The sequence below is a fragment of the Myotis lucifugus genome, unplaced genomic scaffold, assembly GCF_000147115.1.
Source record: "Myotis lucifugus unplaced genomic scaffold, Myoluc2.0 scaffold_53, whole genome shotgun sequence".
Lineage (NCBI taxonomy): Eukaryota > Metazoa > Chordata > Mammalia > Chiroptera > Vespertilionidae > Myotis > Myotis lucifugus.
The window spans coordinates 2,597,621-2,623,261 of NW_005871101.1; the positions used below are offsets into that span (position 1 = coordinate 2,597,621).

Genomic DNA, 25,641 nt, shown 5'->3' on the forward strand with positions numbered 1-25,641 from the left:
ACCCAGCCCCCCTGGGCCCCAGTGGAGTAATTGGGGGGGGGATTCCCCGGGGGGGGGGGGCCTTCGGGGTTTCTGCGGCCTTCTTCCCTGGCGGGGCTTCCCGGATTCCCGGCACCCCCGCCAGCACCCCGTGGACCAGGGGGCGAATGGGGGGCGGGTCGTCCAAGGACAACGTTTGGCCCCTACAAGCCCGCCCGCGAAAAGGAGGAGCCATGGAGCCCTGGCTCGCCAGGAAGGGCCCCCTGGGCCCAGGGAAACCCCCTTAGTCCCCCTTGTCCCAAGAACCCCTATCCCGCTACGCCCCCACACTCAGATCGCTATTTCCCACTTGGGGCCTTCGGTAGCAATAGAAATAGGGTGTCCTTTGTCGCCGAAACCGCAAAGAGCGTGGGAGCCCCGGGCTGCGGGGTGGCACCCCCGATTACGCCGAGCAGGCTCCGCGGTGGGGGTGGGAACGGGGGTGAGGGGGTATGGTAGGGGGTTGGGGGGCGGCGTAGCGGGAGCGCGCCCCGGGAGCCCGCCCCGGGAGCCCCAGCGGTGGCGGGAGCTTTGGGGCACCACCAAACGCGGGCGGGAGGGGACCCCAAGTCCTGCGGCCGGTCTGCCCTTTGCACGATAGGTTGTCCTGAAGGCAGGTGTTCCTGTCGGTCCGTGGCTTTGCTTTTACGGTCTCCTGGAGGGTGACTGGGTGCTCCTCTCCGGCCCCTTTTTGTGGGAGCTCCAAGGCAGGGGATGTGCAGAGCTTCTTTCTATGATTGTGGCCTCAACTCAGTGTTAGGAAGAAGCAATAGAGCTGTGTTCCAAGATGCCATCAACTCGCATGGAGTATGGAGAGGGTATCGAAGCAGCTTAAGGGACTTGGTGATAAATCAGATCCCTTTTGAATGTAGATTCTCGGTTAAAACTGTCTTTAGATGAAGCCATTATAGAAACCTAGGGTTGCCTTAACCCAGTGTCGGAGGGTGGAAAAGAAACTTTGGAATCAGTTTGGTTCTGTACTCTGCCCTTATTAACTGCATGAGTTTGGACAAAATATTTAATTTCTCTGGCATTATTTCCTCAGCTACCAGGCCGGTTACATCTGGAGGTAAGTTCTCCTTTTATATCACTTCCAAGTTAGTGTCTGCCCACCCTCAGTGGGTGCTTGTTCTCCAAACAGCATTTTTATTCTCTCTGGTTCCTAACTTCGGTTTCTCTCCTCTTTTTCTGTTAATTCTGTCTCCTTTTCTTCCCCACCTGACTCTGTACATACACATTCATATCTTTGGAAGAAGTGCAATTTGCGGAGAAGGAGGGACTCGGGGGTAATTAACATGCGATGAAGGGTAATGATAATGCATTTATTTCTCAAAAGCTCCGGAACCTATTGACAGCCTCTGGCAACTTTATATTTATCTATGTATGGAAAAGTCACAGAGAGTTAATGATTTTATATTGCAAAAACTCAAAGGAGTGGATGAAGACATCGAAAAGGGGTAAGGAAGAAAAATACTTGATTATATCAATAATATTCTGTGATATTCATCTGTGTGAAAATCCTGGAATACTGAGTGATTTCAAAGCCATTTGCAAGTGCTTGGTAAAATGGACATGTCTTTTGATTCAGAGTAGTTGATTGTCACTGTGAGTAGGTCTTGAGGTAGAGAAGTAGTTGATTGTCACTGTTAGTAGGTCTTGAGGTAGAGAAGTAGTTGTCACTGTTAGTTGGAGGTAGTGGAGTATACTGGGAAGAGCACTAGACCAGCAATCTCCAACTCTGGGTTTCCAGGTTTGTCCTTAACTCCTATTTGCTGGTTGTTATACAAATTATTGAGTCTTCAGTGTCATTATATACCAAGTGGGGATACTTTTGTGTGCGAGAGAGAGAGAAACTAGGTTATATAGTATTTGTTAATGTGCTTAGCAAAATCTGTGGAATATTTAGTAGTTTTAAGTGACTTGATGTAAATCTATATTGCTGTACATTTGGTTCTGATAAATGCTATCCATGAAGTTACTATTTACACATGAAGACTAAAATCCTTTTATTTTGTTACTGACTTTATTTGTATTTTAACAGATCAAGAAGAATCACATTAAACCTCGCTGGTAACAATCACTCAATGCCAGTGGAAAGACTAACAAATGAAGATTTTTTAATTCTTTCTAAAACTTTAGAGAAGAATCCATATGTTAATGGTATGGTCCATACCTATACTAATAAAAGGGTAATATGCTAATTAGACCGGGTGGACCGGCCATCTTCCGGACATCTGACTTTCTTCTGGACAAAGCCATGGTGGTAGGGGCCAAGGCAGAGGCAGTTAGGGGCAATCAGGCCAGCAGGGGAGAGCAGTTAAGGGTGAGATCAGGCTGACAGGGGGTTAGGGGTGATCAGGCCGGCAGGGGAGGGCAGTTGGGGGCAATCAGGTCAGCAGGGGAGGGCAGTTGGGGGCATTAGGCAGGCAGGCAGGTGAGTGATGAGGAGCCAGTGGTCCTGGATTGCAAGAGGGATGTCTGACTGCCAGTTTAGGCCGGATTCCGCAGGGCCTAAACCAGCAGTTGGACATCCCCCAAGGGGTCCCAGATTGAAGAGGGTGCAGGCTGGGCTGAGGGACACCCCCCCACACCCCCGTGCACAAATTTTGTGCACCGGGCCTCTGGTATTAATATAATTATGGCCTCCTTAAGAATCTTTGCCCCTGCTTTTTAAATTTTTTAAACAAAAACAAAAATTTTTATTTTTTTATTTTTTTTTAAATATATTTTATTGATTTTTCACAGAGAAGAAGGGAGAGGGATAGAGAGCTAGAAACATCGATGAGAGAGATCGATCAGCTGCCTCCTGCACGCCCCCCACTGGGGATGTGCCCGCAACCAAGGTACATGCCCTTGACCGGAATCGAACCTGGGACCTTTCAGTCTGCAGGCCGACGCTCTATCCACTGAGCCAAACCGGTTCGGCCAAAAATTTTTAAACAAATTTTCAAGACAGAGCTTTATTTTTTAAAATATATTTTTATTGATTTAAGAGAGAAAGGGATAAGGAAACAGAGAAACATCAGTGATAAGGGAGAATCATTGATTGGCTGCCTCCTGTACTCCCCCTACTGGGGATCGAGCCGGCAACCGAGGACATGTGCTTGACCAGAATTGAACCTGGGACCCTTCTGTCCACAAGCCAACTCTCTATCCACTGAGCCAAACCAGTTAGGTTGCCCGTGCTTTTATTTTCCCGCTTTTAAGAATCCATTATAAGGAACATCAGCTTCTATTCCTCTGTGTTCTTCAGGTTTGGATGTTAGATATAACCTCATAAGTGATGCTGGTTTATACTATGCTGCAAAACTGCTTCAGGTATTATTTTACTACAAAATGTTTTGTCTTTTTTTTCTTGCAGGGGTCAGTTAAGAACCACTCCTTTCTTTGGAATGTGCAGGGTTTGAGCATGCTAAGTTAACCCTTTATTGCAGATTCACTTTGGAGACACCCAAACTGAAATTCTGCATTATGGTTGCATTTTATGTAAGAAGGACAGTGTGGTCCACTAATCAGAGAGGTTGTACTTAAAGAAAAGGCCTTGTTTTAGCCTCAGAAGACCAGCAAAGAGGCGTTTGTCTGTATTGTCAGTGAAAATAAACTGTTTAAAGCTGTATATATCTTTTTTAAATTTCTTCCTTATATTGGCTTTTTAATTTTGTAACTACTTATCCCAACCTCATCTTCTAAAAGCACTTTTAATGAGGTTAAAATGATCTTAAAATTCTCATACCCATGAAATGGTGCACAATGTAAGTGCAGAGGTGAAGATTAAAAAAATGAAGAAATCATGTTATTCTCAGCAATCACAAATAAAAATGCAACAAAATCTTCAAGACATTCTTAGTTCTATGTTAGCGAAACCGCTAAGTCTAATGGCACACCCACAAAACACTAGTTCTGCAAAATGTCAAGTCCTGACGGTGATATATTTACAACACTTAAAATATATTGAAAATCCATTTGTGCATTTGGTTTCAGTAGAGCTGGTAACTAGAGCTGCTGAGTCATCTTTTACAAACTTGTACACTATGGTTAAATATACAAAGCACATTCATACTTTGAATCATTGGTCAAAACTGAAGATAGTCCTTTTCTTTCATCTATGTTGCAATTATATTTATGTTTAAATAAGAATAATGATTTTTTCCCCCTTAATCGTAGTTTCTTTTGCTAGACTTTCAGATTTTCTGGTTTATAAAGGTTTTCTGTTTCATAAACACTGTTACTTAAATAAAGCAGCTCACATATTGATTGTTAATAATACATGTTTAACCGTTTCTTTTCTCTCCTTATTATAGAAACAACACAATCTCATTTACTTAAACCTTATGTTTAATGATATTGGGCCCAAAGGTGGAGAACTGATTGCTAAAGCACTACATGTAAGTATTTATATACCTAACATTGTATTTGGGAATTTTAACTTCTGATATCTTAGAACTAACAGAATCAAATGTGAATTTATATTATTTTAATATTGTGGGAATGTATATTTTTATTACACTTCAATTTATTAAAATATGAACATTATATGAGCACTTTTGAACTCATTTTTAAAAGTAGCTTAAAATATAGTTCACATACATAAAATTTACCCCTTTAAAGTGTTCAGCTTAGTGTTTTTTTAAATATAGTCACAGAGTTGGGCAACCATCACCATTATTAGTGCTTGCCGAGCATTGTCATCCCCCAAAAGAAGGCCTGTGCCCATTAGTAACCCCTCTCCGTGCTTCTCTCCCCACTCACCGGCCACTAACCCACTTTCCATCTATACCAATAGATTGCCTGTTCTGGACATTTCATGTATACGAATCATTCCGTTTGTGGCCTTTTGTGATTGGCGTAATGTTTTCAAGGTTCATCCTTTTTATTGCCAAAGAATATTTCATTGTATCGGCATATCACATTTTGTTCATCCAGCTGTTAATGAACATTTGGGTATCCACTTTTTGTCTCTAATGAATAATGTTACTATGACTATTTACACGTTTTTGTGAGCACATAAGTTTTTATTTTTCATGGCTATATACCTAGGAGTGGACTTTGTGGATCATTTGGTAACTGTTTAATATTTTGAGGAACTGCCAAACCATTTTCCAAAATGGTTTGTCCCTTTTTACAATTTCACTAACAATAAATGAGTTTTTCAGTTTCTCATAGCCTCACCAGCATTTGGTACTATTTTTTTTTTTTTTTTTTTTTAGCCATCCTAGTGAGTATGAAGAAGTTCTGTGATTGTTTTGATTTGCATTTCTCTAGTAAGTAGTGATGTGGAACATCTTTACATGTGCTTTTTAGCCATTTACATATATGCTTTGGAGAAATATCTTCAAATTCTTTGCTCATTTGTCCTTTTGAATTATAAGAGTTTTTTTATATTCTGGATAAAGTCCTTTATCAAATGTGTATTTTGCAACTATTTTCTCATTCTGCAGGCTTCCTTAATTTCACTTCCTTAATGATGTCCTTTAAAACACAACATTTTTAAATTTTAATAACATTAAGTTTATCTATTTTTTCTCTTGTTGTTTGTGCTTTTGGTATTATAGTCACGAAGATTTACACTTATTTTCTTCTAACAGTTTTATGATTTAGCTCTTTGATCCATTTTGAGTTAATTTTTGTATATGATTTGAGCTAGAAGCCTAACTTCATTCTTTTACCTGTGGGTGTATCCAGTTGTCCCAATGCCATTTGTTAAGACTATTCTTCCTCCTTTTAATTGTCTTGACACCCTTGTTGATAATCAGTTGACTATAAATGTGAGGGTTTATTTCTGTGCTCTCCATTCTATTCTTTTAATCTATATATGCCTGTCTTTGTTCCAGTCCCACACTATCACAGCTACTGTAGTGTTGTAGTAAGTTTTGAAGTCAAGAAGTGTGAGTCCTTTGTTCTTTTTTCAAGATCATGTGGCTCTTCTGGGTTCCTTGTATTTCCTTATGAATTTTAAGATCAGTTCATCAATTTCTGCAAGAAAAGCACCTGGGATTTTGAGAGGAATTGTTTTAAATCTTACAATCAGTTTGGGGAGTATTGCCATCGTAATGATATTAAGTCTTCTGGTCCCTGAATATGGGGATGTTTCCGTTTATTTGGGTCTTTAATTTCTTTCAGTGATGCTTTATAGTTTCCAACGTGCAAGTCTTGACCTTCTTTTGTTAAATGTACTCCTAATGTTTTATACTTTTTGATAATATTGTAACTGGAATTTTCTTAATTTAATTTTTTGATTTGTCATTGCTCATGTATAAAAATACAATGGATTTTTTACACTTGAGTGGCCAGATTATTGTGACCACCTGATGTTTGTAGGCAAATTAGCCATACACTGCATTGTATGGGATATGGAAGCCGAAGGCCTATTCGAACACCTTTGCTGTCTGCAGTTACCAAGATAAAACGTCTCCAATTCGCACAGGAACACAAGGATTGGACAGTCGAGCATTGGAAAAAGTCATGTGATCCGATGAATCATGTTTCCAATTGCATCATGCAGATGGCAGAATGAAAATTTGGCAGAAACAGCATGAAAGCATGCACCCCACATGCATGAGTACAACCCTTCAAGCTGGTAGGGGTAGTGTTATGGTTAGGGGCATGTTTTCCTGGCATGATTTGGGCCCTTAAATTCGTGTGGAACAATGCCTGAATAGCACAACATACCTAAGTATCGTTGCTGATCAAGTTCATCCTATCATGCTGATGGTGTATCCCAATGGAGATGGCTTCTTCCAACAAGACAATGCGCCATGCCACGGTGCTCATATTGTGCAGGAGTGGTTTCAAGAACATGAGGGAGACTTTACCTTGCTTAGGTGGCCCCCACAATCACCAGATCAATCCAATGGAGCATTTGTGGGACGAAGTTAAAAGAGCCATCAGGCAGCTGGTTCTACAACCATCAAATCTCACAGAACTGGACAGTGCTATTCATCAGGCATGGTGTCAGATTCCTCGCATCACCTTTCAACATCTTGTGGAGTCAATGCCAAGAAGAATCGCCGCAGTATTGAAGGCAAAAGGTGGCCCAACGACGTACTGATGGGGTGGTCATAATAATCTGGCCACTCAGTGTATATATTGACCTTGTGTCCTGCAGTCTTGCTGAAGTTTATTAGTTCTAACAGATTTTTCCTTTTTGTGTGGCTTCCTTAAGATTTTCTACATATAAGATAATTTCATATGCAAACAAAGATAGTTTTACTTACTTCTTTTCCAATTTGGATGCCTTTTTAGTTTCTTCTTGCCTGATGGCCCTGTGTAGAACCTTCAGTATAATCTCTATATGTATAAAACCCTAAGCAACCGGTCGACCGTTCGACTGGTCACTATGATGAACACTGACCACCAGGGGGAAGATGCTCAACACAGGAGCTGCCCCCTGGTGGTCAGTGAGCTCCCACAGCGGGAGCTCTGCTCAACTGATCACCTCTCTCACCTCTGTGGCAGTGCTACTGTAGCGGGAGTGGCGCAGTAACCAGCCTGAGCTTGGGCTCCTCCCCACCTCCTGCTGCTTCGCACAATGCTACATCCCTCAGGGGATGTCGGACTGTGATCCCGGCAGTCCGACATCCCCCGAGGGATCCCGGATTGCGAGAGGGCACAGGCCAGGCTGAGGGACCCCACTGGTGCACGAATCCATGCACTGGGCCTCGAGTGTTAAATAAAGGTGGTGAGTTTGAATTAGTTTTAAAGACAATTATTTGCACTTACATGTCCTAATATTTATTCATTAGGACAATGAAATGTCTGTAACTTTCTTTGTGAAAGTTATCCAAAAAGTAGAATGAGAGAAGGAATTAAACTTTGAGAATGTCTGAGAACTAGATCTTTAAAAGTGAACTGATTGCTTAATGGGCACCGGGTTTCCTTTGGGGGTGACTGACGAAAATGTTTTGCAAGCAGCTAGCGGTGATGACTGTGAATATACTAAAAATCAGTGAATTGTACACTTTTAAATGGTTAATTTTGTGTTATGTAAATTTCACCTCAATAAAAAAATGGTATAATGTTCTTAGAAGATAAATTTGTAGATTTTCCAAGGAAAAGAAAGTTTATTAAAAGTCTGCTTTATTTCGTGGTTATTGTTTAGCATCTGTTTCCTGGGTATTCTTTCTACTGAGCTACTATTAAACTACATTTTATCTATTATGGGAAATTGAATGTCACCCTTAAAGACTATCCAATTCTATCTCCATGAATAATTGATGAGCCTGCAAATAGTAAAATAGTCACCTAACTCATATACTCTGAATTTCTGTGGATTAAAAACTTAACCAAGGTTTGACTGTTTCCCTTTTCAGAAGAATACAACTCTGAAATACCTAAGAATGACTGGAAACAAGGTTGAAAATAAAGGTGGAATGTGTTTTGCTGCAATGCTACAAATGAATTCATCCTTAGAGAAGTTAGATCTGGGTGACACTGATCTGGTGAGTAAATTGGTTATGAGAAAATCACCCAGATAATGGATCCTTTTCCCTGGAAACCAGCATAGAGAGCAGCTAAATGACAGCCTTATGAATGGTTAGACTTGCCCCTAATGTCTAATATCGGAGAAAAGGCTGCTTTAAGAAAAAAAACAAAAACAGAAAACCTAGGCATAATAGTGCTTACTTAATAAATCAGATTGTTGTAAATGACATTACGGAAGAATTTCCAATATAATAAAAATCTTCCTAAATTTCCGTCCACAAACCTTAACCTGTGTGGGATTTAAAAGAAAAAGACTGTATTCATTTTAATTAAACAAATACTACTTTATTAGTATGATACAAATTTTTTACTTTTGAAAACATTTTAAAGTGAGTAGTTGTAGCCTAAAAACCTAAAATGAACCCTAGCCGGTTTGGCTCGATGGATAGAGCGTCGGCCTGCAGACTGAAGGGTCCCAGGTTCCATTCCGGTCAAGGGCACATGCCCGGGTTGCGGGCTCGATCCCCAGTGGGGGGTGTGCAGGAGGCAGCCAATCAGCGATTCTCTCTCATCATTGACGTTTCTAACTCTCTCTCCCTCTTCCTTCCTCTCTAAAATCAATAAAAATATATTAAAAAAAAAAAAGACCTAAAATGATGCCAAAAACTGCTCTGGGCCTTCCACTGGCCTGATGATGAGGTGTGTGGGTTTTGCATGTCTTCAAATTCCGGGCTTCATTTTCTCAACATGCTTTCAGACCTGGAGGCCTAATGTTGGGAACGTGTTGTACAGATGAATGAAAATTACTGGGACACAAAAACAATAAGATGGGCCAGGAGGCTCCTAGGAATAATGGGTTCTGGAGCTTTAACCCTTTGCGGTCGTTTGTCTACTCTCAGCCACCAAAGCTTTTTTACCGTTCTGGTCGTATGTCTGCTCTCAGCCACCACAGTAAGGAACCGTACGAATCTTAACTCTATTCATTCATGTATCAGTTCATAATTTCTCTGAAAGCTCTTAAGTGTCTAAGCAACCTTGTCACGAACCAAAACATTGCCCCGACAAATCGGAGATATCGAAACTCAATATAAACAAACGCGGTCGTTCCACACTCGCCATGCAAAACACCGTGGCGAGTCAGTCGCCTTTTGAGAGTGAAGAAATCGACAAGCTTCGGAGATACTTCGCAGAATTTCAAATAAAGCTTTACAAATTACGTTTAACTGTAATTAGGCATTCTCGCTTGTTAAGATATTTCAAAATAATACTCCAAAATGGCAAAAAGAAAGTTACCGGAAGAAGTGTACTGCGAATCTGAAAGTAACGATGAAGAGTTTTATTTTGGCACCTTGAATACTGACTCTGACGTAGAAAGTGATAACGTTTGTAGTGATTCTACTAGTAGTGACGTAGTTCCAAAAAAGAATTAATAAATCTTGTTTATCCTTCATAATCTTGCATGGTATGTATCACTGCTTTTTCAATGGAAATTAATTCCGACCAGTACGACACCCATGTCCAAATTTAATACGACCGCAAAGGGTTAAAAAGTAGTAGATGCCAGTATGGCTCTGGGAGAAGCATTAATTCAACATATACCCTCTACACATAACAGTCACAATCCTAGCTTCCAAGGATACAAGTGTGCATCGAATGTGGTCTCTGCCTTCTTTCATAAAGCCTATATTTAGTTGGGAAAATATCAATAAATAGAGAAAGGTGCTATGAAGATGGCCAAGTACTGTTTATAATGGGGACGAGGTGATTCGCATGATAGATGGTTGCCTAAGACCTGAGGAAGTAATATTTAGGAGTCATGAAAGACGAGGAAAAACTGCCTCGGAGAGGTCTATGGCAGAACATTTCAGGCGAGGAGTCCAATATATAGACTCTGCTAGTACTTCTCCATGTGTGGTGGAGGCAGTATTACTGCCACAGGTTGAGGTAATTTTAATCCTTATGTACATGTTTTGCAGATGCTTTCTATTTATTTCAAGGGATTATGGTTTTCCATTTACAGTAGTGATACAAAGGTGTGTTTTTTGAGTATATTTTTATTGATATCATTGAGGAAGGGAGAGGGAGAGAGTTAGAAACATCAATGATGAGAGAAAATCATTGATTGGCTCACGCCCCCTACTGGGGATTGAGCCCACAACCTAGGCATGTGCTCTGACCAGGAATTGAACTGTGACCTCCTGGTTTATAGGTGGACACTCAACCACTGAGCCACCTCAGCTGGGAGTGATACAGAGTTTTAAAATAAAGTGAAAGAGTTGATTTAATGGAAAAATGTTAGGTAAATAGTAAAACTGCCCAGCCAGAATGGCTCAGTTGGTTGAACGTCATTCTATGCACCAAAAGGTTGCAGTTTGATTCCAGGTCAGGGCACATACCTGAGTTTTGGGTTTGGTCCCCGGTTGGGGGAGTATGGAAGACAACTAATTGATGTTTCTTTCTCTCCCTTCCTCTCTCTAAGCATGTCCTTGGGTGAGGATAAGAAATAATACTAAAACTGATGTTCAGCTTGATGGTAAAATCATGAGGGAGGAACATGAATAATGAAACATGAAGTCTGGCAGGTTTTAAGAACTGAAAAGACAGTGGCTGGACAGGAGTTTAAAGAGTGCCTCACAGTGAAGGTGGAGAGGTTTATAGGGGCCAGTTCCAACAAAGGTTGTGTGGGTTGTAAATGTGGGTCATGGGAAGCAGAGGGGATTTTATTATAAACTAGAGGCCGGTACACAAAAATTTGTGCACTCAGGGGGTCCCTCAGCCTGGCCTGTGCCCTCTCGCAGTCTGGAACCCCTCGGGGGATGTCCACCTGCTGGCTTAGCCCTGCTCCCCAGGGGATCAGGCCTAAACTGGCAGTCAGCCCAGGAGCCCTCAGGGGATGTCCACTTGCCAGTGGGGAGCAGACCTAAGCTACAGTCAGACATCCTTAGCGCTGCTGAGGAGGCGGGAGAGGCTCCCACCACCACCGCTGTACTGGCAGCCGTCAGCCTGGCTTGTGGCTGAGCAGAGCTCCCACTGTGGGAGCGCACTAACCACCAGGGGGCAGCCCCTGCATTGAGCATCTGCCCCCTGGTGGTCAGTGTGTGTCATAGTGACCAGTCATTCCCAGTCGTTCTGCTGTTAGGGTCAATTTGCATATTACCCTTTTATTATATAGGATGCCAGTCATGGAAAGTCCTCAAGTTGAGGGGTGACATGATCTGATTGGTGCTTTCAAAAGATCATTCTGGTTTCTCTGTGAAGAATAAGGGGGTGGCAAGAGGAAACCCAGTGACCACATAGGAAGTTATTGCAGTTGTCCACGTGGGCGATTGATGAGGACAAAGATGGGGGTAGGGTGGTGGCCACAGAGGTTCCCTAATCTGAGACATTTTTTAGAGGTAGAATCTGTAAGACTTACTGATTAACTGGATGGGAGGGTAAGAGGACTGGTGGAGTGAAAGGAAGCACAGGTTTTATGGCAAAATAGCTGGGTGTGTGTGGCGGTACCATCACTGAGATGGAGAGGATTAGACCGACCCAATAAGGTAGAGAGGGAGGCCTGTGGGAGCGGTGGAAATGTGATGAGTAACCCTTTCCTGCCACCTACACTTAAAGTATGACTATAAAAGAATGCTGGCACAGGATAGGTGTTGTCAGTCGTACAGAGCCCTAGCTGGGATTCACATGTGTATCTGAGGGCTTAGGAGCAAACCTAGAGGCAAACACCCTAGCAGATTCTCGGATACTGAAACTCCCCATGCATGTTATCAATAGGGGTCAGGGCAGGGAGAAAAGAGCATAACAGTTCATTTCTGAATTTGGTCAATCTATAATTCAAGGAGCAGGAAATTCTTAAACATTTTTAAGCCATAATTTTCATTTATCAGATTCCAGATTACCAATCTTGAAATATTTATTTATAGGGAGGTTAATTTATATATTTTGTAAGTTTCCTTAAAGAATTTATCTGTTTTTAGGGAATGCAAAGTGTGATAGCATTTGCTACAGTCCTAACTCAGAACCAGACAATTAAAGCAATAAACCTAAACCGACCTATACTGTATGGTGAGCAGGTATGTATCCCGAGTAACAGTAATTAATATTACCACATGTGAATAAAATGAAGGTACTGCTTACTGAATGTTATGTCAAGGTTCACAAATGCATTGTATTTCTAGACTGTAAACTACTATTTATATAAAAAAATCTTTTAAAGGAAAATTATTACTTCTTGATACGAGTCTTAAAGCTAAATATGTTTTAAAAGTTGCTTATTTAGGCAGCAAACATATAATTTTTTTTTCTTCTCATAAACTCAAATTCTCAGTGAGTAAACCTATGAGGGGCAAAGTAATTACAATGAAAGAATAAAAGATGAAAGTTTTAAAGGCTGGACTATAAGGCGGGTGTGAACTGTTTTACTGTTTGTTTTTGTTATATTGCGGTGACTGAACCATGACATCTTTGAAGTCATGAGTAATCATGGCAGAATGCGTGTGCATAGCAGTCTGGGAAGTCTGGACTTGCTCCTGTAGGTAAGCCCGCATGCTGGAGACACACAGATAAAAATGTGGTTCCGCCCTAACTGGTTTGGCTCAGTGGATAGAGCGTCAGCCTGCGGACTCAAGGGTCCCAGGTTTGATTCCTGTCAAGGACATGTACCTTGGTTGCAGGCACATACCCAGTTGGAGGTGTGCAGGAGGCAGCTGATTGATGTTTCTCTCTCATCGATGTTTCTAACTCTCTATCCCTCTCCCTTCCTCTCTGTAAGAAATCAATAAAATATATTTAAAAAAAAAATGTGGTTCCTACTTTCAAGGCTTCTTGCCCCTTAACATTCTTTTAGGTGGTTTTCCTTTCTTGTCAGTTGTAAAAAACTAGTGAACAAGAACTCATTTTATTATTGCTCTAAACAAAAACAGAATATCTACTAAAAAAATTTTCAAAGTACTTTGTCTAGTCTTTAAATTATCTATGTCATTATTCTCCATTAGTATGAGTCATTGAGAATTAACTATATTTTTTAAAAAATATATTTTTATTGATCTCAAAGAGGAAGGGAGAGGGAGGGATAGAAACATCAATGATTAGAGAAAATCATTGATCAGCTGCCTCCAGCATGCCCTACAATGGGGATCAAGCCCTCAACCTGGGCATGTGCCCTGACTGGGAATTGAACTGTAACCTCCTGGTTCATAGGTTGACACTCAACCACTAAGCCATGCTGGCTGGGTGAGAATTAACTATATTCTTAAAATATTTTCAATATTCGTGTTTTTGCATTCTTTGCATAGATCTCTCCCTTTGAATCATTTCTGCACTTTCCTGTATCAAAATTTTTGTAATTTTACATGTTAATTGCTTCACGTACATAAATCTAATCTGTTCAACAAATACAGAATCCTCAAATACAAGCACCCTTCTTTAAAAGACCAGCAAAGTACTTGACTCAAAGTAAGCATTCAGTGAGTTGCTTCACTGGCGATTCATTCATTTATAAACATTTGCCGGGCTGGTGTCCTCAGTGGTTGAGCATCGACCTATGAACCAGACGGAGGTCACAGTTCGATTCCCAGTTGGATCACATGCCTGGGTTGCGGGATCCATCCCCAGTAGGGGGCATGCAGGAGGTAGCTCATCAATTATTCTCTCATCATTGATGTTTCTATTTCCCTCTCCCTCTCTGAAATCAATACAAATTATTTTAAAGTCACCTTTAAAAATAAACATTTGAATGAAACCCTAAACCAGACACAACGCTGGGTGCTAGACTAAGAAGTCAGACATAGACTCAGCCCTTGTCTTCAAGGAGCTTTCGTCTACATGGGATGAGATCAACAATTTTGGAGGGTGTTATGGTTAGGGGACCTTGGGAGCATGAGGAAGGGCAGCAAAACCAATACAGAGGGATGAGAGGTAGCTGGGAAGGTTCTCAGATTGAGGGCATGACAGATCTGAAGGCTAAACATTTTCTGGATTAAAGGTCCCGAGGAAATAAAGGTTAAACTCTATGAAATCATATTATGTTGAGTGGCCTCATTACTCCCCAATCCACCCCAAAAGAGTAATGAAAAGCCCAGGCCCTTACTCTCAGTCTGCAGCTTCTGGGCAGTCAGCTAAACTCTGCTTTCTCTTCCTCTCCAAGTCAGTCCCTGCCCTCTCTCACTGAGCGCTGCTCTCCTCTTAAATGGCTTGTGGGCCTCACACATTGCAGTTCCAAAATGTGAACCTGCAAACTGATTTCATTTAAGAATTTTATGTTCACTATCTGGGGAGTTTAGACTAATATCTATATTAGGTGCCACCCTAGGCAAATTAAGTCACAAACTTAGTGAATGGGGCTGAAAAAAACCCCTTTACTATTTCTAACATTAGTCCTCTCTTTCAAACTTCTTGACCTAAAAATGCAATCAAGATGTACAACACAAATATGTTTTTATATGTCCTCCATTCCAGGCAGCACACACAGCAACACTGGACTCCATAGGGCAGCGGTCGCCAACCTGTGGTCCGAAAGGTTGGCAACTGCTGCCCCAGGGGGTCAGTTTGCATTTCTTAGGATGGTAACTACAGCTTCCCCTTGGGTATATCTTTTCATTGTCAAAACAATAATATAAGCAAACCAGATACAGGATTATAGAATATTGAAGGAATGAATGCTTTTTGCAGTTTTCTCTAGAACTTATTTTGTGCAGGTACTTTATTTAATTTTGGTGGGAAGTATAATTTCACCTATTTAACAGAAAAGGAAACAGACTCAGATGAAATAATTTGCCTAGTCATATAGCTAGTAAAAGGTAAAGCTAGCATTTGGACAGTTTTATTATAAAGCTCATGTGCTATTGCTGTGTGGTTTCATTTAACTTTTAAAGTTTTTTTTAATGTACATTTACATAATTAAAGCATAGTTATCGTATTTGTGATCAGCATTTTTAGTGACTATAAAACTTACTACAAATACAACAATCATTCAAGAGGACCAGAAAATACTTGGGTCCATTCATTTTAAGACACATTTTGATTCTGTTAAAAATTTGAAATGCTTGGTATTCAAATCCTCATTGAAGTTATATACCTTTTGCCTGGGAGCAGCTATATTTTGGAATTTAAAAAAAGTCTTCCAGCCTGGCCAATGTGGTTGAGCTTTGACCTATGAACCAAGAGGTCACGGTTTGATTCCTGGTCAGGGCATACGCCCAGGTTGCAGGCTCTGTCCCCAGTGGGGGATGTGCAGGAAGTAGCCGATCAATAATTCTCTCCCATCATTGATGTTTCTCTCTCTCTCTCTCTCTCTCTCCCTTTCCCTTCCTCTCTGAAATCAATAAAAATACATTTTTAAAAAACTCTTCCAGTGACAAGAAAACAAGATTAAGATATGTGGTATTTAGACATTTGGGATGATTATAAAAGGGAGGAATCGGATATATCAGTCGGTTAAAATGGGTGTATTTTTAAAATAGAGTGGAGACTAAGAAATGTCTTTATATCTTGTCTACTATTAAGAGGAGATCAAGAACAAAGTTTAGGAATATATGGAGGGTCAGGAACGGTTTAGAGACTTGAGTGGACGGCAGTAAGGGAGTTAATATGCTCACTACATCATAAGACCAGTTGGTTTGATTTTTTTCCTTCTGGAATGATTCTTTTTCTTAGTGATTATTATGTTTTTTTTAACTAGCCTCTTTTACATCATTTAGTTACTGCATTTTGCGAGTACCTGCTACCTGTTTCTAAGACAGTAAAGATATCATTTGTGGCAAAGAAGGTAAAGAGGATCATTTATGGCAAAAAAAAAAAAAAGATCATTTTTAGTATAAGTTCGGAACAAACATCCACTGCTTCAAAATTATACTTTAGAAAAACGATTTTATCTATTTTTTAGGAAGAGTCCACAGTTCATCTAGGCCACATGTTAAAGGAAAATCACAGTCTTATTACACTACACATGAGTAAGCATGATGTGAAAAATTCTGGCCTAAAACAGTTATGTGATGCACTATATCTGAACAGAAGCCTGCGCTACCTTGATGTCAGCTGGTAGGTGATAATTTATACAGTAAGTAATTCAAGTCATGGGCATAATCTATGTCAATATTCATAGTATATAGTATATTTTGTTAGACACTAATTCCAAAGATTAGAAAACATAACCACTGTTGTCAACTTTTTATCCTAAGCCTTAGAATTTATTTAGTTTATACTGATATTAATCACCTAATAATTTAAGTGAGCAACTTAATAATGAAAATCAGAATGGAAGCAACATTTTATGGCAAATTTTCATTAACTTTTTTGGAAATTGAGTAAAATAAATATTTAGAGAAATAGAAAGTACTGTTTATCACTCTGTAATTTTTAAGTATGTTCTATGAATAAAATAATATTTCAGCCGTAGCCAGTTTGGCTCAGTGGATAGAGCGTCGGCCTGCGGACTGAAGGGTCATGGGTTTGATTTCAGTTAAGGGCACATGCCTGGGTTATGGGCTCAACTCCCATTAGGGGGCATGCAGGGGGCAGCCGATCAGTAATTCTCTCTCATCATTGATGTATCTATATCTCCCTCTCCCTTCCTCTCTGAAATCAATAGAAATATATTTTAAAATATGATACTTCATATTTTCAAATATCTCTATATATAAAAGGCTAATATGCTAAGTGTCTGACTGTCCAACCGGTCGCTACGAGGTGCACTGACCACCAGGGGGCAGACACTTAACACAAGACATTTACAGAGAAATGGCACCGTGGACCCCAGAGCAACAGCCCACCAAATCGCAGCCAACACTGCCGAGACCCCATGGCGAAAAATGCGGCCCACAGCCCAGCCCAGCCCAGCCCAGCCCGGAAATGGCTATGGGTGCCGGGTAATGACGTCACGTAGCAAAGCCTGGCTTCCTCTCCCTAGCAACAGGCCATTTAACAATAAACAGCACTATGGATCTGGTGCCCACAAACCAACACTCGGCTTCCCCCAAGTAGGACACAGGCCCCACCACCACCCCGGAGTGATACCCACCAAATCGTAGCAAACGCTGCTGAGACCCCATGGCACAAATGCAGCCCACAGCTCAGCCCAGCCCAGAAACGGTTGCTGTGGGCACCAGGTAATGACATCATGTAGCATCGCCCGGCTTCCTCTCCCTAGCGACTAGCCTCCTTGGAGTTTCTTCACCCCAGGAACACGATTTGCTTTATAGCCAGGTGCAAACATTTTACACTTTAACCAAAGTCTGTGAAGTGTTTTCCCATGCCTCGTCTCATTTGATCCTCACAGAAGTCCTGGAGCAGGCAGATAGGAGACTCGGTAGAATCCTATTTTCTTTTCATTAGCCAGAAAACACAGATTTAGAAAGTTTAGAAACTTAACTGAAAAGAAGAAATGATGGACCTTGAAAATGACTTCAGGTTTTCTCACTGCGCAGAATATAGTCAAACACTGCTGCAGTTAAATATTTCACCCTTTGTTCTCCCTGCATGATCTACAATAATAATGTGTTTCATGTTGATATTTACTGCTGTGTTGCTGACAATTACCTGAAAGAGAAGTTGGGGTGCTTCACTGGGTTGGAAAAAGTTTAGCTCCATTCGAAAGCAGGTCTAATCAAGCAAGTTTATTCTATACTTGAGGCCCAGTGCATGAAATTTGTGCACTTGTGGGGAGGGGGGTCCCTCAGCCTGGATTGCAAGAGGGCACAGGCCAGGCCAAGGGACCCCACCGGTGCATGATTGGGGCCGGGGAGGGCTCCAGGGTGTGTCCGGTCCATCTTGCTCAGTCCCGATCAGCCGGACCCCAGCAGCAAGCTAATCTACCAGTCAGAGCGTCTGCCCCCTGGTGGTCAGTGCACATCATAGTGAGCGGTTGAGTGGCCTTAGCATATCATTAGCATATTATGTTTTGATTGGTTGAATGGACGACCAATGACTGGACACTTAGCATATTAGGCTTTTATTATATAGGATATATAAAAGGCTAAGTTGACTCATGCATGTGCGATACATATAAAGCTCTTGCTAGGGCCAATTGCACACGTGTGTTTTTATCTGTCATTGTATATCGTGAATTTGGTTGACACTTCTATTATAAAGGGTGAATAGTGATATTAAAATATTTCTTCTAATTAATTTCAATGTGCACAAATTCCTGCACCAGGCCACTCACTAGTAACTACATATTTTTCCTTTCCCAGCAATAAAATAACTCATGATGGAATGGTGTTTTTGGCTGATGTACTGAAAAGCAACACTACCCTGGAAGTAATAGATCTTTCTTTTAACAGAATAGAAAATGCAGGAGCAAATAGTCTCAGTGAAACTCTTGCTTCACACAACAGGAGCCTTAAAGCGTTAGTATGGTTTGTATTTTATAACAGAAAACTTAAATGTAACATCAAACCACTTAACTCTTAAGATTCATGATACTAATTTCCTAAACTGTCATAATATTAAGTGTGCAATAAACATTTCAATTTCTAATTTTCAAAAGTACTTTTAAAAATTAGATTGTTTTAGCCGAAACCGGTTTGGCTCAGTGGATAGAGCGTCGGCCTGCAGACTGAGAGGTCCCAGGTTCGATTCCGGTCAAGGGCATGTACCTGGGTTGCGGGCACATCCCCGGTGGGGGATGTGCAAGAGGCAGCTGATCGATGTTTCTCTCTCATCGATGTTTCTAACTCTCTCTATCTCTCTCCCTTCCTCTCTGTGAAAAAATCAATAAAATATATTTTTAATTAAAAAAAAATTATTGTTTTATTCTAGTTATGATTGCTTAAAATGAATAAGAATATTCTTATTGCTTACATTATTTAACCTGAATTCTAAAATGAAGAATGAATCAAAGAAAATATTACTGCCCTTGCTGGTGTTGCTCAGTGGTTAGTGTGTCAGACTGTGCACCAAAGGATTTCGGATTTAATCCCTGCCCCGGTGAGGGCAAGTGCAGTGCAGGAGACAACCAATCAGTGTGTCTTTCTTACATCAGTGTCTCTTTCTCTCCCTTCCTCCCTCCCTCCATTTGCACTCTCTCTAAAAGGGAAAAAAAAAATGGAAAATATTCTCAGGTGAGAATAGAAAAAAAGAAAGTATTACTTGGATGACTTTTATCTTCAAAGATATATCTGTAATCCACCCCCAAACACTTACTGAATAATATAAAACGATTTCCACAATGTAGGCAACTCTACTAGGTGCATGAAGCATACAAGCAGAAAACTAAGTTTCTTGGATCTGAGGAAATACATAGTATTTTGACTACTACAGTAAACGTATTTAAGAATAATGCTGAGACTACAAAATAACCTGTTTGTAATAAATGTTGCTAACTTAGGCATTCTCTTTTTTGTGGAAATACTAGTTTCCAGGTTATCACTTTTTGTTTTTTCACAGGTTGTCAATAGTCAGCAACAACATAGAGGGAGAAGGACTTGTTGCACTTTCACAGTCAATGAAAACAAATGCCACACTCTCTAATATCTACATCTGGGGAAACAAATTTGATGAGGCTACATGTGTGGTAAGTTTTTTTCTTTACTGAAGGTTATTTTCTAGGGTCTTCTCTATGACATCAGATATTATTTACTTACCTAGTAGCCCATCGTGCGACATCACATGCAGTAGCCCGCCCGCCACTTCCCTGGGAGCCGGCGGGAACCGCAGTGCACTGCCAGGAGCCGTGCTGCTTCCACGGGAGCCATGCAGCTTCTGCGAGAGGTGGAAGCAAGCCGCTGGCGCCCATGGGAGCAGGAGGGAGCCGGGCTGCTTCTGCAGAAGGTGGGCGTGCTGTCTCCTCTCCAGGCCTGCGTTTGGCCACAGAGGCTGTGGGGCCAGCCCTCCTGTCCCTGTCCGCTCCCACACGGGGCGGTGCGGGAGGGGGGGGGGGGGCGAGCAGGGTCTCTCGGCTTGCCAGCCCCATCTCTGTCTCCATCTCCGTCTCTGCTCTGGGCCTCACCTGTGTGCGCAACCTCCTCCTGCCTGGTCGTGACCCATTACGGTGTCCTGGCCTAATTTGCATATTTCCTTTTTTTATATATATATAGAGAGAGATAATTATTTACATTGTTTACAAGTGCATTAGGAATGATTACAAAGTAGAGTGAGGCACTATAAGTTTTGATAAATTTTAACATTAAGTCCTAAAAATTAGCTACTGGAAAGTTTGATTGAAATAGCAAGATATCAAGTGCTACATCCTATATAATAAAAGCCTAGGTGACATCGTGCAACATCATCACAAGATGGCCACCACAAGATGGCCGGCAGGGGACGGCAGATGCGGACGATCAGGCCTGCAGGGCAGGGCAGTTGGGGGCGATCAGGTCAGCAGGGGAGGGCAGTTGGGGGCGATCGGGCCGGCAGGGTAACTGTTAGGCGTCAATCAGGCTGGCAGGGGAGTGGTTAGGGGTGGATCAGGCTGGCAGGCAGAAGCGGTTAGGGGCAATCAGGCAGGCAGGCAAGCAGTGAGGAGCCAGCAGTCCCTGATTGTGAGATGGATGTCTGACTGGGATCGGGCCTAAACCAGTGTCGGACATCCTCCAAGGGGTCCCAAATTGGAGAGGGTGCAGGCTGGGCTGAGGGTTACCAACCCCCCTCCTGTGCATGAATTTTATGTACCGGGCCTCTAGTATGAATATAAAGATCACATACTAGAAGCTAAGTTGAGTTTACAACTAATAATGACAAGCTAAAGCAGAAAGCAGCTAGACTTTAAAATCTTTTACTGTCTAAATTTGCCTTTCTCTATAATTGCAACCTTACTGACAAACCAGTTTAACACGCTTGTATAACACCCTTACACAGATACCAATGATCCATAAGCAATATGCAAAGTAATTTCTACAATGAAGATATAATTAGGCAGCCAGCCAGGCCAGCATCTAATACTATGGGGATTATCTCTTAGCCTAAATCTGTAGATTAGTTTCAGCAAGTTCATGAACTCCGTATAGTTGTAAGATAAAATCTGTGCTTAATTTTTCTGAGAAATGGATCCCTGGTTATCATCAGATCTTCAAGGACATATACAATAGCCCTCCTCCTTCATTTAAGAACCTCTGTGGGACTTGACATTTTTGACCATGGGACTTTTCAGTCCACAAAAGTGGTGTACAGAGAATTGGTAACTCTAGGGGTTATTTAAAAAAAAAAAAAAAAGCTCCTAATATATTAGAAATGTTTTACAAAATTTTAATTTCATTGTGTGAAATTAAATGAATAAAAACCTAATTACAATACCTAGAAAGTATAAAAATTCAGCAATGTTATTCAGAATATTTTATTATAAACTGCAAATTAGCACAGCCAATTTAAGTACTGTAAAATGAATAAACTATTTTCTTAATGATATAGTTTTTCTTTTCTTAAAAATATTAGGCATATTCAAACTTAATTAAAATGGGCCGTCTAAAACCAGACGATACCGATGTGCAGCCGTATGAGGTGGATGGACGTGTGTATCTTTCAGAAGTCTCCAATGGCCTTAAAAGGCACTACTATTGGACACCAACTTATGGAGAAGCTTTCAGCCACTCATCTAATGCCGGTTTCAGTCTTGTACCAGTAGGCCAACAGCTATGACAAACAGCTCTAAAATAATTTTCACACATTTGACTTCTTATATTCACAGAGAGGAACATTTTATTGCCCATTTCATAAATTAGGACAAATTACTTTGATCAAATATGTAAAAGATATGGCTATATTAAACTATCCATTATGAAAAAACTGAGTAGTGCAATTTTTAAAAGGAAATTTTACAAAATAGAGACTACAATTTTTATACCCTGGAGAAAGAAATCAAGGAACTTTCTGTAAAGAAAATATAACCAAGTAGTAAAATAGCATACAAGAAAAGGTCATTATAGGTATGCTAACTCTAGGTTGTCATGAAGTGGTAAAAAGGTTTCAGGTAGCAGATTCTCAGGGAATTCCAAGGGGTTTAGGGGTTGAAAAGCATTTTATATGTCTTATTTAGGTATTACAGATGGGTGTTGATACAATCTCACAGATACAGGCAAATAGGTATAAATACACATATACAAATACATATAAAAGTATACTTCCCAAACACGCCAGTGCTACCAGTGAGCTTTTTAAGACAGCTCTCTTTTGGAGTTCTATCTTTCTCTCTTTAAGATAATTCTCTTTTAACATAGTTCTCTCTTTTGTCAGTAACATTTTAATGATTTGATGGCAAATAATGACTGTTGCCTTGTAGTGGATCTTGTTTTCAAATTAAGATTACTATGAAGAGGCAATTGACACTAGGATCCTTCAATTAGAGACCTATATTCACAAACTTATGAATCCATACAAACCAAAAAGAGGCTGCTTAATTTGAATGATTTATTACTACTCAAGCCAGGCAAAGTGAGAAAAAAGTATGTGAACAGATTTTAAAAGGTACTTTAAATTAAGCTGAGGTTCTGCAGTCTAAAAGAAAATAAGTCTGTCTCTAAATGTTGAGAATGGATTAGAATAAAAGGTAGTGGTCAACTTTACAGTTGTCCCAAGTATTGACGTTCACTTAAAGTATTGTGAATTCCTCAAATCACAGCTGTACTCTAAAAATTTAACATTAAAAAAACATAGAGCCCTTGCCAGTTTGGCTCAGTGGATAGAGCGTCAGCCTGCAAACTGAAGGGTCCTGGGTTCAATTCTGGTCAAGGGCATGTATCTTGGTTGCAGGCTCCATCACTGGCCCAGGTCAGGGCCTGTGTGGGAGGCAACTGATCGATGTGTCTCTGTCTTTCCCCCTTCCTTCCACTCTCTCTCTAAAAATCAATGGAAAAATATCCTCAGATGAGGATTAACAAAAACAAAACAAAAAAACCCCAGACATATCACCCACTGCCCATTCCTTCATTAAATTAAACAATTAAGATAAATATCCCCTACTATTTCATTACTTTTAAAGTTTAACAGGTCTTTCCTTATATACAGCACCTAATACCATCTTTCCATACTCCCTGGGAAGGGGTTGGGGGGCAACAGAAGGGGTGAAAATGGTGATGGTGGTGGTTATAAAATGGGAAGAACATTTGAACAAATTGTATCAGGCATTATTTTCATGTAATGTTAATAGAGTCATTGAGCAGAAAAGACCTAAATGCCTTAAGAAATGCATTTTCCTGTTTTCAGAGAGATGAATTTGAATCATCTAGGGCAGATGGTTGCTATTGGGTTGCTGAGAAACAAAACCTTAAAACATCTGGAATTGGTTAATAAATACACACCCAATAGTTTTTGTTAGTAACAAAATGTATGAAATGGATTTCTAGGTTTTTATTTTATTTTTTGGTCAATCCTCAACTGAGGATATTTTTTCCACTGATTTTTTTTTTTTTTCTTAAGCGACTGGAAAAAAAGAGGGGTGAGGGAGAGAGAGAAACATCGATGTAAGAGAGACATATTAACTGGTTGCCTCCTGCACTCATCCCGACCAGAGCAAGAGATCAAACCTGCAACCTAGGTATGTGCCCTTGACTGGGAATCTAACCTGCAACCACTGAGCCACGCCTGCCAGGGGCAAGGTGTGTGTGTGTTTTTTTAAAGGTAAATATTGTTTATAGGTTATATTTAAGGAAACTACCACATCTGGTAATGGAATTTTTTTATTTTTATTTTTATTTTTTTAAATATGGAACGCTTCACGAATTTGCGTGTCATCCTTGCGCAGGGGCCATGCTAATCTTCTCTGTATCGTTCCAATTTTAGTATATGTGCTGCCGAAGCGAGCACTGGTAATAGAATTTTAGATATGACCTTCCATTGGTGCTGTCAACAAATGTTTAAAATGGAATAAGTAAAACTATACAGACCACAGAATATATCTGGACACTTATACTGATTTTACTAGTTACTGATTTTACTCTTCGTTATTAAATTTTATCAAAGCTTATGTGGCAAAGTTCTTCTTTACATGTTTGAAAACTTTTCTTTCCATTTTAATATCTCTCTTGTGCATATATAAAAACTAATTGGTTTTACAAAGTGCTTTTACATTATTACATGCTGAACAGATCCAGAACTAAACATCTGTATCTAAAAAGCTGTATGTCCCAGGAAAGTCAAAGTGGTTCTGTAATAATTTAAAAATGCAATAGGAAGTTGAATAAAATTTTTGTTTTCTAATCAAATCTGAAAAACTACAGAATTCAGTAAGTGCAATAAAATCATGCTATAGGGCCTAACCGGTTTGGCTCAGTGGATAGAGCGTCAGCCTGTGGACTGAAGGGTCCCAGGTTCAATTCTGGTGAAGGGCATGTACCTTGGTTGCGGGCACATCCCCAGTAGGGGGTGTGCAGGAGGCGGCTGATCGATGTTTCTTTCTCATCAATGTTTCTAGCTCTCTATCCCTCTCCCTTCCTCTCTCTAAAAAATCAATAAAATATATATTTTTTAAAAAATCATGCTATAGGAAAAAATACATTTAAAACTGTTATTACATTTGGAAAACATTAAGTTCGTGAGGAAATACTACTCCTATAAAGATCCAATAAACTCAAGCTTGAATGACAATATGACAAACTTCTGCCCTACCCGGTTTGGCTCAGTGGATAGAGTGTTGGTCTGCAGAAATAAAGGTCCTGGGTTGTGGGCTCGATCCCCAGCAAGGGGCCTGCAGGAGGCAGCCAATCAAGGATTCTCTCCCATCACTGATGTTTCTCTCTCTCCCTCTCCCTTCCTCTCTGGAAATCAATAAAAATATTTTTTAAAAATATATTATGACAAACTTCTTACACTTGAACATCTGTCCAGAGAGTGATCACAGTTTGTCAAACTACAGATACTAAATCAGCATTTTTAAAAAGTGTGAAGCATCAGAATCACCTGGGACAAATGTTTAAAATACAGATTCTCAGAGTCAGACCAACTGAATCAAAAGTTTCTAAGCAGCCTGTAGAGTCTGCATTTTTACAATCCAGGTCACCTTTCACCTCTTTACAGTTTAAAAACCAATGCTCTGGTTTTCGCATTCTTCAATTTAAAAGAAAAAATTATATATTTCTTTTAAATGGATGTATAGCAATCACAGAAAAGTACAAAAATCTTGAGTGAATAGCTAGATGATCACAAAGTTACCCACCTATGTTAACTATGACACAGATAAAGACAGTAAATCACACGCTTCCCCCAAGTGCCTCCAAACCTCTTCCAATAGACAACCACTATACTGACTTCTAACACCAGAGTAATTTTGCCTGTTCAATA

The 25,641-nt window shown here is 40.4% G+C and overlaps 2 protein-coding genes and 1 non-coding gene across 4 annotated transcripts in view; 1 reads left to right on the top strand and 2 right to left on the bottom strand.

Annotated features, from left to right (window-relative positions):
- The window catches only part of LRRIQ4 (leucine rich repeats and IQ motif containing 4), a 62,019-nt gene that overhangs the window by 15,214 nt on the left and 21,164 nt on the right, over positions 1-25,641 (bottom strand). The gene's annotated exons all lie outside the window — the stretch shown is intronic.
- Positions 767-22,357, top strand: LRRC34 (leucine rich repeat containing 34). 2 transcript variants are annotated; one of them, XM_006088862.3, is made up of 11 exons: positions 767-1,087; positions 1,355-1,475; positions 2,060-2,178; positions 3,272-3,336; positions 4,320-4,403; positions 8,328-8,456; positions 12,414-12,509; positions 16,319-16,473; positions 18,624-18,779; positions 19,819-19,945; positions 21,802-22,357. In XM_006088862.3, the coding sequence occupies exons 1-11, from the start codon at positions 1,018-1,020 to the stop codon at positions 22,003-22,005; spliced, it is 1,326 nt and encodes a 441-aa protein (XP_006088924.1). In that variant the 5' UTR covers positions 767-1,017; the 3' UTR covers positions 22,006-22,357. The 2 variants fall into 2 exon arrangements, with proteins under 2 accessions (XP_006088924.1, XP_023609674.1); XM_023753906.1 differs by having other exon boundaries at positions 2,060-2,088.
- LOC111826085 lies at positions 24,062-24,168 on the bottom strand. Its single transcript, XR_002829329.1, has one exon. It is a non-coding gene; the product is annotated as a U6 spliceosomal RNA (small nuclear RNA).